This window comes from Piliocolobus tephrosceles, chromosome 1 (genome assembly GCF_002776525.5).
Source record: "Piliocolobus tephrosceles isolate RC106 chromosome 1, ASM277652v3, whole genome shotgun sequence".
NCBI classification, from domain to species: Eukaryota; Metazoa; Chordata; class Mammalia; order Primates; family Cercopithecidae; genus Piliocolobus; species Piliocolobus tephrosceles.
Genome location: NC_045434.1, coordinates 93,841,728 through 93,853,089, shown reverse-complemented (window position 1 = coordinate 93,853,089; position 11,362 = coordinate 93,841,728). Strand labels below are relative to the sequence as shown.

The 11,362-nt window shown below is 53.7% G+C and overlaps 2 protein-coding genes across 4 annotated transcripts in view; both read right to left on the bottom strand.

The window, feature by feature from the left end:
* Positions 1-697: 697 nt before the first annotated feature.
* On the bottom strand, positions 698-3,357 carry BGLAP (bone gamma-carboxyglutamate protein). Its single transcript, XM_023214045.2, has 4 exons — positions 1,722-3,357; positions 1,426-1,464; positions 1,186-1,255; positions 698-984 (listed from the first exon to the last, which is right to left on the bottom strand). Exons 1-4 carry the CDS (start codon positions 1,783-1,785, stop codon positions 855-857), a joined length of 303 nt encoding a protein of 100 aa, XP_023069813.1. The 5' UTR covers positions 1,786-3,357; the 3' UTR covers positions 698-854.
* Positions 3,358-4,054: 697 nt separating this feature from the next.
* The window catches only part of PMF1 (polyamine modulated factor 1), a 27,294-nt gene continuing 19,986 nt past the window's right edge, over positions 4,055-11,362 (bottom strand). The window contains exons 3-6 of one of the 3 annotated variants that reach the window (XM_023214043.1): positions 10,765-10,865; positions 8,029-8,224; positions 4,459-4,548; positions 4,055-4,231 (exon numbers count right to left, since the gene is read on the bottom strand). In XM_023214043.1, the coding sequence (XP_023069811.1) occupies positions 4,495-4,548; positions 8,029-8,224; positions 10,765-10,865 (351 nt within the window). In that variant the 3' untranslated portion in view covers positions 4,055-4,231; positions 4,459-4,494. Of the gene's footprint in view, positions 4,549-8,028; positions 8,225-10,764; positions 10,866-11,362 lie in introns of all 3 variants that reach the window. The other 2 variants (XM_023214042.1, XM_023214044.1) reach the window with 2 other exon arrangements.

The window sequence follows — 11,362 nt, the reverse complement described above, 5'->3', positions numbered from 1 at the left end:
GGGCAGAGGAGAGGAGGGCAGAGGAGAGAGGGCAGAGGAGAGGAGGGGTGTCTAGGGGGAATGGCAGAGTGTGAGAGGGACCGTGAGGCGGCTCTTGATGGGAGTAGAGGAAGTGCTGAGGGTCTTGAGAGGGGAGATGCATGCGTGTCCAGGCTGAAGATGCCCCCACACTCTGTCAAAGGTTGGGGCGGGGAGGTGTTGGGGTCCTTTCATCTGGCTCCATTTCTGGTGCTCCTGAAGTCTCTGCTCAGCACAGGGAAGAACTAACACGACTAACCTAGGCCTACCCCAAATGCTTCTTGCTAACCAGGCCGAGAGGCCACACACTTGGCTCCCATCCCCACAAACCAGGTAATGCCAGTTTGCCAGCAGCTATTTGCCTATAGAGATGAGTCTGTCCTGGTCATAACTGTGTACTCAAGGTGTCCAGGCTTTTGGGGGTGGGCCTATCTGGGTGCATTATGGATGGTTCGGTGGATTGAGGTGTGGGGAGGAGGGTCCTAGGCTAGAGGGGGGATCCCTAGTTAAGACTTTAGGAAGCCACCTTCAATGTTTTCTGGAACAAGGCAGGTACAAATAAAAAAATAAAATTTTGGAAAGCACTTTCTAGAACTGAAGAAGGTAAAACCTCCTCGCCCCCATCCTCCTGACACCTCCCTCCCACACTCCATAAACTGGACAGATTCACAGGCCCACGGATTCCTCTTTTGGAGTTTATTTGGGAGCAGCTGGGATGATGGGGACCCCACATCCATAGGGCTGGGAGGTCAGGGCAAGGGCAAGGGGAAGGGGAAAGAAGGGGGCCTGGAGAGGAGCAGAACTGGATTTGCCGGCCAGGCCAGCAGAGCGACACCCTAGACCGGGCCGTAGAAGCGCCGATAGGCCTCCTGGAAGCCGATGTGGTCAGCCAGCTCGTCACAGTCCGGATTGAGCTCACACACCTCCCTCTTGGGCTCCAGGGGATCTGGGTAGGGGGCTGGGGCTCTGAGACACCCGACGTGGTGGCATCAGCCCCCGTGCAAAATGCCTATCCCTCCTCTCACTACACATGGGGCTCCAGGGTCCCCACCAGGGCTGGCTGCCTGTACCCCCACCACAGCCCAGAGAGGCCACTCCCTGCTGCAGCTCCCCCACAGACCATCCCGGAGAGGCAGGGCCTTGGCCCAGCTCCACCTTTTCTCTCACCCCAGCCATTGATACAGGTAGCGCCTGGGTCTCTTCACCACCTCGCTGCCCTCCTGCTTGGACACAAAGGCTGTAGAGCAGAGGGGCAGGAATCAGGTGGCTCTGGGTTTGGGAGGATCAGGTTGGCAGCAGGCTGGCCTTCCTGACAGCCAGACAGGAGGTGGCAGGAGTGGGGGAATGAGACTGAGGGACCAAGGTGAGAAGGGAGGGTCCAGGAGCCCATCAGATCCATCCTCATACCTGCACCTTTGCTGGACTCTGCACCGCTGGGTTTTGCACCTGCAAAGGAAAGGGAGCCTGGTTCACCCCTGCTCATCCCCAGGGCTCTCATCCTCCTTCCCCTGTGTCTCGGGCAGCTTGCTCTTCCTTCCTCTCCCTCTGCAAGGGCAGAGCTGGGGCAAATGGATTGAGCCTGCAACAGGGTGATCAGACTGCAAAGGGACTGCCAGCCAAAGGGGTGAGAAGAGGTGGGCCATGATGCTTCCTTTTCTCAGCCCCTACTGCTGTGCGGCCTGAGGGGAGGTGGGGGCACTCACCTGCCTGGCCAGTGATGCAAAGTGTGGCCAGGGCCAGCAGGGCGAGGAGTGTGAGGGCTCTCATGGCGTCTCGGTGGCTGTGCTGGGCTCCTGCTCAGGACTCAGCTGGCCTGCCCTGCCAGCCTCCAGCACTGTTTATACGCTCTGGGCTGTGTCCCGGCGATGAGGAGGGGTGTGGCTGACCATGGTGCAGGCGGGTCTAGGGGGAATCTGCCAGGGCTATTTGAGGGTCATCCGCCCCAGCTCCGTAGGCCAAACCCCAAAGGACATTGTGGTTGGGAGCCGCGGCTGCCAGGCCAGGGGCCCCTGGGAGTGATGGAGGGTGAGCCACAATCAGACTGCCCCGCTCTTGACACTGCCTCTGGCCCCTTCCTCAGGGGGCAGCCCGAGACCCCTCAGCCCCAACTCACTCTTCCTCAGAGACCCCCAGCCTCAGGTTGAGCACTGGCTGAGCTCTAAGGAGATTCTAAAGAGGAAGCAGGGGTCAGAGACCTAAAATAGGTTCAAGCAGAGCTGGGCTCCAGCTCTCACAGCCTGTGATTTCTACTGTCAGCCCCGTAGGCAGGAGCCAAACCCAAGGAGGGGATGCCTCGCAATGCCCTCGTTCACCCGGTGAGACACCAAAGGCAGTCTGCTGTGGGCGCAGCTTGATGGCTCAGGCCCTATACATCCGGACAGGAGAAAGGGTTGGGTGGCACAAGGCCAAGAGCCAAAGCCAATGGAGGTGGGGCTGGGCAGATGAGGTCAGCCGGTTGGTCTCTGGGACATGCTAGGTGGCTGTGACTGCCAGGTACACAGGCACAGGGCAGGGAGGCAGGCACTCACTGAGGTGGGGAACCCCTTCCCCGTGCCCTTAGCAGGCAGGGAGGCAGGGCTGTGAGGAGCATGGAGATGGAGTGTGCCTCCGCCCTCCCGGTCCCCCCGATTCTCCTCCTGACCCTGCAGCCTCCACAGTGTTAACCACCCTGGGGAGGGAGCTGCCCTCCAGTAGTGCTCCTGTAAGCGATAGGAGGGCCTGTCCTCTACGGTACAGAACATCCCAGCCTGAAAACCGCATCCCACACCTGAGAGCCTCCACTGCCTCAGGTCAGCCCAGAGAGGGAAGAGGTGTCCTGGGACCTTCCCCTGTCTAACCTGTGTCACTCACCCACCCACCAACCAGGGCTTGAGACCATCTGCCCAACCTGACAAGCAAACAAAGCACCCAACGGGGCAGGCCTGACAGGAGCGGGGCATTGGAATGCTTGAACGCCACAGCTCCATGGTAACAAAGCGGGCAGAGGGAGACTGAGCTGAGTGCCGTTTATGGGGGGGGAGTGGGGGCCACCTGATGCTTGCCTGTGTTCCCAGCGTGCCTCCGGCAGACCTCACCAAAGCCCTCACTAGGGAGAAGTTCTGCCCCCATCCACACCCCACCCCTTTCCCCCTCTGGTGGATCCAGGAAGCACCCATCCTGCCTTTGGCTGCCCTGGCAGAAGAAGAATGAAGTAGAAGCAGCAAGAGGAAACAAAGTGCCTGCGATTCTTTTTTCTTTTGAGACGGAGTCTCGCTCTGTCACCCAGGCAGGAGTACAATGGTGCGATCTCGGCTCACTGCAACCTCTGCCTCCCAGGTTCAAGCAATTCTCCTGCCTCGGCCTCTCGATTAGCTGGGATTAGAGGCACGTTCTAATGCCCAGCTAATTTTTTTTTGAGATGGAGTTTCACTCTTGTTGCCCAGGCTGGAGTGCAGTGGCGCAATCTTAGCTCACTGCAGCCTCTACCTCCCGGGTTCAAGTGATTCTCCTACCTCAGCCCCGCCTGAGTAGCTGGAATTACAGGCACACGCCACCATGCCTGGCTAATTTTGTATTTTTAGTAGAGATGGGGTTTCACCATTTAGCCAGGCTGGTCTCGAACTCCTGACCTCAGGTGATCTGCCCACCTCAGCCTCCCAAAGTGCTAGGATTACAGGCATGAGCCACTGCACCTGGCCTAATTTTGTATTTTTAGTAGAGACAGGGTTTCACCATGTTGGTCAGGCTGGTCTCGAACTCCTGACCTCAGGTGATTCACCCGCCTTGGCCTCCCAAAGTGCTGGGATTACAGGCGTGAGCCACCGCCCCCAGCCGTAATGATTCTTGGAGGGTGCCAAGAGTGACACCTCCCTGGCAGCTCATCCTATCCACAGGGAACCCAGGGGTCCTGGTTTTTGTACAAGGAGCTCTGTTGCTCTCCGCACATGGTCTGGTAAGCCCCTTGCCAACTCACCCCCGCCTGGAGGCTCCCAGGGGACCACGACTGAAGGCTTGACTTGGCCCACAAGTGGCCAGGCAGAGGAGGCATCCTCACAGATTACAGCGTAGTGGAGGAAGTTTATTTACGGATGTGGGGAGAACATGGTAAAGGCCCCTGGGCTGGCCAGCAAGGGGGCAATCAGTGGAGATTGAAAACAGATTCTCCAAGCCAGGCCCAGGGAAAAGGGCTCAGGAACCAGCAGGAGTGGGGCGGAGGGGCAAAGCTGACCTGAACCTGGAGAAGAGAGAACATGGCCAAGAATTATCCAGGTAGAAGAAACAGAGGAATCTAAAGGGGGTGTATGTCCAACCCCAAGGGTACCCCAAAGGCACAGTGGCAATGAGGCTTTCTCTGGCCTAGTCCTCCAGCAAATTCCATCACTGCTGAGGGACTGGGCACCATTTCAGCCGTTCTCAGAGGCAGGCCGCCCAGGCCAGGCATGCTGGCCACAGGTTCTTGACCTTGACTGCCCTCTGCTTCTGGGCCTGGCGGTCTCCTCACTCAGGCTCCCTCAGCACAGCAACCAGCTCTCTCTGTTCTCTGTGTAGAGCCTGAAATCAATGGGAGACAACAGACAAACTGGGATCTGAGAAAACTCAAATCCTTGCTCTCCACTGTCCCTGACTCCAGGCCTGGGGTTTCCCCCAGGACAATATGGATGGAGTCTGTGGCTTAAGTCATGGCCCTGCAGAGCACGTTAGGATGAAGACACATAAGAAAGTCCGCACCATTTGGCAAGTATTTATAGCAAACTGGGTTCTGTGACCACCTAGGCTGGGCATCCCCAGAGCAGAGCCCATCTTCAGCAAGGGTCCCCGAAGTGGCCCCTCAATCCTCTGACCTCAACAGAGCTTTCTGGCGAGAAACTTTCTTGAATTAAGTAAACTTTCAGTTGAGTTACAGACATGGAAATTGCCCACGTCGAACAACATGAAGGTCTGTAGCTGGAATGGGTGGGGCAGGGCTTTAAGAGCAGAGGGCTTTGTCCCTCTTAGAACAGCACTGAGTCCCAGAGCTGGCGAGGCCCTGGGGTCATTATCCAGCCAGTTTGGAAGCCAGGACCCAGAGACAGGAGTGACCCATGGCCTCATGGTGACTGAGTGGTGATGGTGGAGCGGCGCCTTGCCTGAGGACTCAGCAGGGGGCCCTGGGAGTGCCAGAGACACAACTTGGAGTTGTGCCCTGCAAGATGGCACCAGGCTTGGGGTGGGGGCCTTGGTCACTACCACTTTTGTGCCTGCTGCCCAGTCCCGCAGGCCAGTCTGTGATGTGGGGAGAGCAGAGGGAGTGGGAACAGTAGGAAGCAGAGCGGCTGCCAGCCTTCCACTTGGCCACCGCCTCCTGACCAGGGCCCTTCCTAAGCTGTGGCAGGGCCTTCAGGCTGCAGCTAACTGGTATTGGGAAGAGAAGACCAGGGAGATCCAGGAGCCATAAATTTGGGGACCTGTAACCCTCAGGAATATGAGTGTTTGCCCCAGGAAGGGGCTGTCAAGTGGCTATAAGTAGATGTAAATTAGATACTGACATGATGGATGGAGAGGGTTCGACAGAGATGCTGCCACTTGAGCCCTACCAGAAAGCTTCTCTTGGAAACGCAGTTTGAGCCCATAGGAAAATCTGTCTCACTGAGGTGCAGCCAAGCTGCTACCTGTGTCATCCAGCTTGATCATCTTCTTCTCCTTTCTTTACCCAACGTGGCCCCAAGTAACGTCAGGCGACTTTCAAAAGTTAAGTTCACCCTCAAAGGACACACAATTGTGGCATGGAGGATATGTGTTAGATGTGTGAAGGCTCTACAAATCATTCTAATATACACATTATTCAAATACTGGGCAATGGCAGATAGTCAAAATAATCCTGAGCACAAAGAACAAAGCTAGAGGCATCACACTACCTGATTTCAAATTGTACAAGGCTAGAGTAACCAAAACAGCACTGGTACTGTTATAAGAACAAACACATAAATAAATAAATAAATAAATAAATAAATAAGAACAAACACATAACCAATAGCATAACAGAATACAGACTCAGAAATAAATTCATATACTTATGGCCAACTGTCAGCAAAGGCGTCAAGAACATACAATGGGTAATTTCAGCACTTTGGGAGGCTGTGGCAGGTGGATCACCTGAGGCCAGAAGTTTGAGCCCAGCCTGGCCAACATGGTGAAACCCTGTCTCTACTAAAACCACAAAAATTAACCAGCCATGACAGCAGGTACCTGTAATCCCAGCTACTTGGGAGGCTGAGGCAGGAGAATCACTTGAACTTAGGAGGCAGAGGTTTGCAGTGAACTAAGATCATGCCACTGCACTCCAGCCTGGGCAACAGAGCAAGACTGTCTCAAAAAAAAAAGTTAAAATAGAACATTTTTGGGGCCGGGTGTGGTGGCTCACGTCTGTAATCCCAGCACGTTGTGAGGCTGAGGTGGGTGAATTGCTTGAGCCCAGGAGTTTGAGACCAGCCTGGCCAACATGGTGAAACCCCATCTCTACCAAAAATACAAAATTTAGCTGGGTGTGGTGGCAGGCTGCCTCCCAGGTTTAAACGATTGGTCCCACCTCAGTCTCCTGAGTAGCTGGGACTACAGGTGCCCGCCACCATGCCCGGCTAATTTTCGTATTTTTAGTAGAGACAGGGTTTTACCATGTTGGCCAGGCTGGTCTCGAACTCCTGACCTTGTGATCCACTCACCTCGGCCTTCCAAAATGCTGGGATTACAGGCATGAGCTGCCACGCCCGGGCTACAATCGCTATTATTAAAAAGACAGGCTGGGGGTGGTGGCTCACACCTGTAATCCCAGCACTTTGGGAGGCCGAGGCGGGTGGATCACAAGGTCAAGAGTTCGAGACCATCCTGGCCAACATAGTGAAACCCTGTCTCTACTAAAAATACAAAAAGTAGCCGGGCGTGGTGGCGGGTGACTGTAGTCCCAGCTATTTGGGAGGCTGAGGTGGGAGAAGCACTTGAAACCAGGAGGCAGAGGTTGCAGTGAGGTGAGATCGTGCCACTGTACTCCAGCCTGGGCGACAGAGCAAGACTCCGTCTCAGAAAAAAAAAAAGACAAAAAATAACATGCTGGTGAGGATGCAGATAAAAGTTGATCTCATAAAGGTAAAGAGTAGAATGATAGTTAACAGAGGCTGGGGGAAGGGGTGGGCGACGAAGAGAGGTAGTTTAATGGTATAAACATATAGTTAGGCAAAAGGTGTAAATTCTATTGTTCAACAGTAGAGTAAGGTAACTATAGTTAACAACAACGTACTCCACATTTCAAAGTTGCTAAGAGCCTTGTTATGGTGATGAGCACATGTAATCCCAGCTATTCAGGAGGCTGAGACAGGAAGACTGCTTGAGGCCAGGAGTTCAAGACTGGCCTGAGCAATATAGCAAGACCCCCATCTTAGAACAAAACCAAAACCAAAGTAGTTAGAAGAGAGGTCTGGAACTGCTCCCAACACATAGAAATGATAAATCCTCAACGTGATGAACACCTCAAATACCCTGACTTGATCACTGCACGTTCTATGCATGTAGCAAAGTATCACATGTACTTCCTAAATATGTAAAATATGATGTATCAATTTTAAAAAATACTATCTCATCCTCTGTTCTTGTTCTCTACCCACCCCGCTACCACATACCCAGTTTAGAATATATGTGTCTATGTTGGGCAGTGGTCACATGGAGCAGCAGAACCACCACCAGGTTTTAACTCCAAACCTGTTGTGGAGGTGCTGTTACCTTGGGTGAGGCACCTGCCCTCTCTGGGCCTGTGTCCTCACCTGCTCCATCAGGGGAACACATGCCTGTGCCTGGTGGAGGATCTGGGGGAGACTGTCTGCTGAGGCTGGCAGAGACTTCTGCACGAGCCCAAGGAGAGGCAATGCATGGCTGTTCCCCAGGGGGCAAGCTCGCCTACTCTCTGTGGGGGTCCCTTGTGTTGGAATGGAGGAAGCCACCAATTTGCAGATCTCAGAGGGCCCATCAGAGATGGAAGAGGAAGAGGCAGGCTGGGACACTGACCTGCCAGGCCTGCTGCCGGGCCTGGACCTGTAGCTGTAGCTCCTCCACCTGCCTCCGCCCTGCCAGGACGGCATCTGCCAGCTGCTGGTTCTCAGCCTCCTGTTTCTGCACATGGCGCCGCAGGGTGTCCCGTTGCTGCAGGAAGTAGGGTGCCATGACGCTGTGCAGATCCTTCTCTGGGATCCCGCTGGGGCGCCTGGAGGGCCACATGGGGCACAAGGAATGAGGGAGACGGAAGGCCCTTGTGGAAGAGGGTTCGGTTTCCAAGCCCACCCGGTGACATGCCCACCTTGTCCCAAGTTGGGCTGGCTTCCCAGGTCTCTCCCATGGTCTCTCACCTCCCAAGACCTGTTCCTCATAGGAATGCTCATTTCCTGTCCCTGGGTTTCAATGTTTAGGGGTCCACCTCTCCCCCTTCTCACTTCAGCCCCTATCTTAGCCTTCCCAACCATACCCCACATTCCCCTCCTCTCCTCCACATACACTCCCCCATCCAGAACACTTCAGGGTCACTTTCTAGCCCCTGCCTCTGTCCTTGTGACCACTGCCTGGCTGGTGCATCCAGTCCATCAGACTGTGAGTTGGAGAGGTTGGGGGTGGCTCCTGACGGAGGGCCCAGACTGTGGGAGACCCTCATAAGTGTTGGCTGCTCTGGGAAGATAAGGAAAGTCAAGTCTGAGGCGGCAAGATTACACAAGAGGTGGAAGGCACTGTGAGTTCTTTAAAAATTCTTTTTCAGGCCGGGCACGGTGGCTCACGCCTGTAATCCCAGCACTTTGGGAGGCCAAGGTAGAAGGATCACGAGGTCAGGAGATCGAGACCATCCTGGCTAACATAGTGAAAACCCGTCTCTACTAGAAATACAAAAAATTAGCTGGGTGTGGTGGCGGGCGCCTGTAGTCCCAGCTACCTGGGAGGCTGAGGCAGGAGAATGGTGTGAACCCAGGAGGTGGAGCTTGCAGTGAGCCGAGATCACGCTGCACTCAGCCTGGGCGACAAGCAAGACTCTGTCCCCAAAAAAAAAAAAAAAAAATTTTTTTTCAATGGCCAGGCGTGGTGGCTCATGCCTGTAATCCCAGCACTTTGGGAGGCCAAGGCAGGTGGATCACCTGAGGTGGGGTGTTTGGGACCAGCCTGGCCAACATGGTGAAACCCTGTCTCTACAAAAAATTAACCAGGCGTGGTGGTGGGCGCCTGTAATCCCAGCTACTCAGGAGGCTGAGGCAGGAGAATTGCTTGGACCTGGGAGGCTAAGGTTGCAGTGAGCTGAGATGGCACTGCTGTACTCTAGCCTGGCCTAGGCAACAAAGTGAGACTCCATCTCAAAAAAATAAAATAAAATAAAATTCTTTTTCAGTTGTGAAACTTAATTCTCTTAAGTATTAAGGTCACAGAGCATTTTTAAAAGTTGGAAATTACCAAAAAGATTTCTACTCCCTCTGGCCTAGGATTCTACTAAGGGAGGGAGGGTTGCAGGAGGCAGGGGCTCAGCTGCTGGGGTCTTGTTGGCCCCTGCTCTCCACTGCTCATCCCAGGCCCCACTTCTCCACCTTACACTTGGTGTACCAGGTAGCCAGCTGCTGCTGAAACGTCAGCTCCAGGAGAGCAGATATTTGGTCTGTCTTGTTCACTGCTAAATTTCTGGCATCTAAAACAGTATCAAAGCCGGGCGCAGTGGTTCACACCTTTAATCCCAGCACTTTGGGAGGCTGAGGCAGGAGGATCATCTGAGATCAGGAGTTCAAGATCAGCCTGGCCAACATGGTGAAACCCCGTCTCTACTAAAAATACAAAAATTAGCCAGGCGTGGTGGTGAGCGCCTGTAATCCCAGCTACTCAGGAGGCTGAAGCAGGAGAATTGCCTGAACTCAGGAGACAGAGGTTGCAATGAGACAAGATCACACCACTTTACTCCAACCTGGGTGACACAGCAAGATTCCGTCTCAAAAAAATAAAATAAAATAGTATCAAGCATATAGTAGGTGCTCCCTAACCTGCTGAATGGACAAATGTATAAAAACCAGTTGCCCCACCAGCCTCATCTACACCTGTAAGATGTACATGGTGATTCCAAACCTCATGATTCTGCCTCCTACTCCCCCACCCTCCCTTTCTCCCACAGGCCCAACAGGCCCTAAAATGAGCTCTCTCAGGAACGCTTCTTCGGTCTGGCCTCAAACTACTTCCCTCCCAAATCCCCTGAACAACATGGCTTACCTGGGGCTCTCCTCCCCTGAAGCGAACTGTGCGATACAACAGCTTTCGGATACTGTTTGGTGTCTGTCTGCTCTACTTGTCCCTGTCAAAAGGTTCCCTCTCAGAGGCAACAAGCCCAGAATCTCATGGATATGGTGGACATGGGGTCAGCCTTTTAAAAGTCTTTTTGGAGACAGGGTCTCACTATATTGCCCAGGCTGTTTCTGAACTCTTGAACTCCTGGTCTCAAGTGATCCTCCCACCTCAGCCCCCTGAATGACTGGGATTACAGGCATGAGTCACCACTCCCTGCTTGGGTCAGTTTTAAAGTCTCCTTCAAGAAGCTGAATTGGCCAGGTGTTGTGGCTCAAGCTTGTAATCCCAGCACTTCGGAAGGTCCAGGCGGGAGGACAGCTTAAGGCCAGGAGTTTGTGACCAGCCTGGCCAACATAGTGAGACCCTGACTCTAGAAAAAAAAAAAAAAAAAGCTTAATTGCTGCCTCTTTCCTGTGCCTTCTCACCTCCCCTCCCCACTCTTACCAGGCCGGCTCTTTGCGGTCTTTGCCTTCTTCCACAATTTTATCCAAGGCATTCAAGACAGCTTCCAGGTTCCCCTCCTCTTTGATGTCAGAGATTTCCTCCTGAAGAGAAAGGAGGAAAGAGCTGTAATGACACGAGATGAGCTGATGGCAAAAATATGCTAAATTGCTAACAGCACTTGGTAAGATTTTGGCTAATTTCTGTTCTAGGTCTTTATGCTTTCCCTAACATTCCAACTTTTCTACATGCAGCTTGAAATTAAGAAAACAGGCTGGGCCGGGCGTGGTGGCTCAAGCCTGTAATCCCAGCACTTTGGGAGGCTGAGACGGGTGGATCACGAGGTCAGGAGATCGAGACCATCCTGGCTAACACTGTGAAACCCCGTCTCTACTAAAAAAGTACAAAAAAACTAGCCGGGCGAGGTGGCGGGCGCCTGTAGTCCCAGCTACTCAGGAGGCTGAGGCAGGAGAATGGCATAAACCCGGGAGGCGGAGCTTGCAGTGAGCTGAGATCCGGCCACTGCACTCCAGCCTGGGCGATAGAGCGAGACTCCGTCTCAAAAAAAAAAAAAAAAGAAAATAGGCTGGGTGCCGTGGCT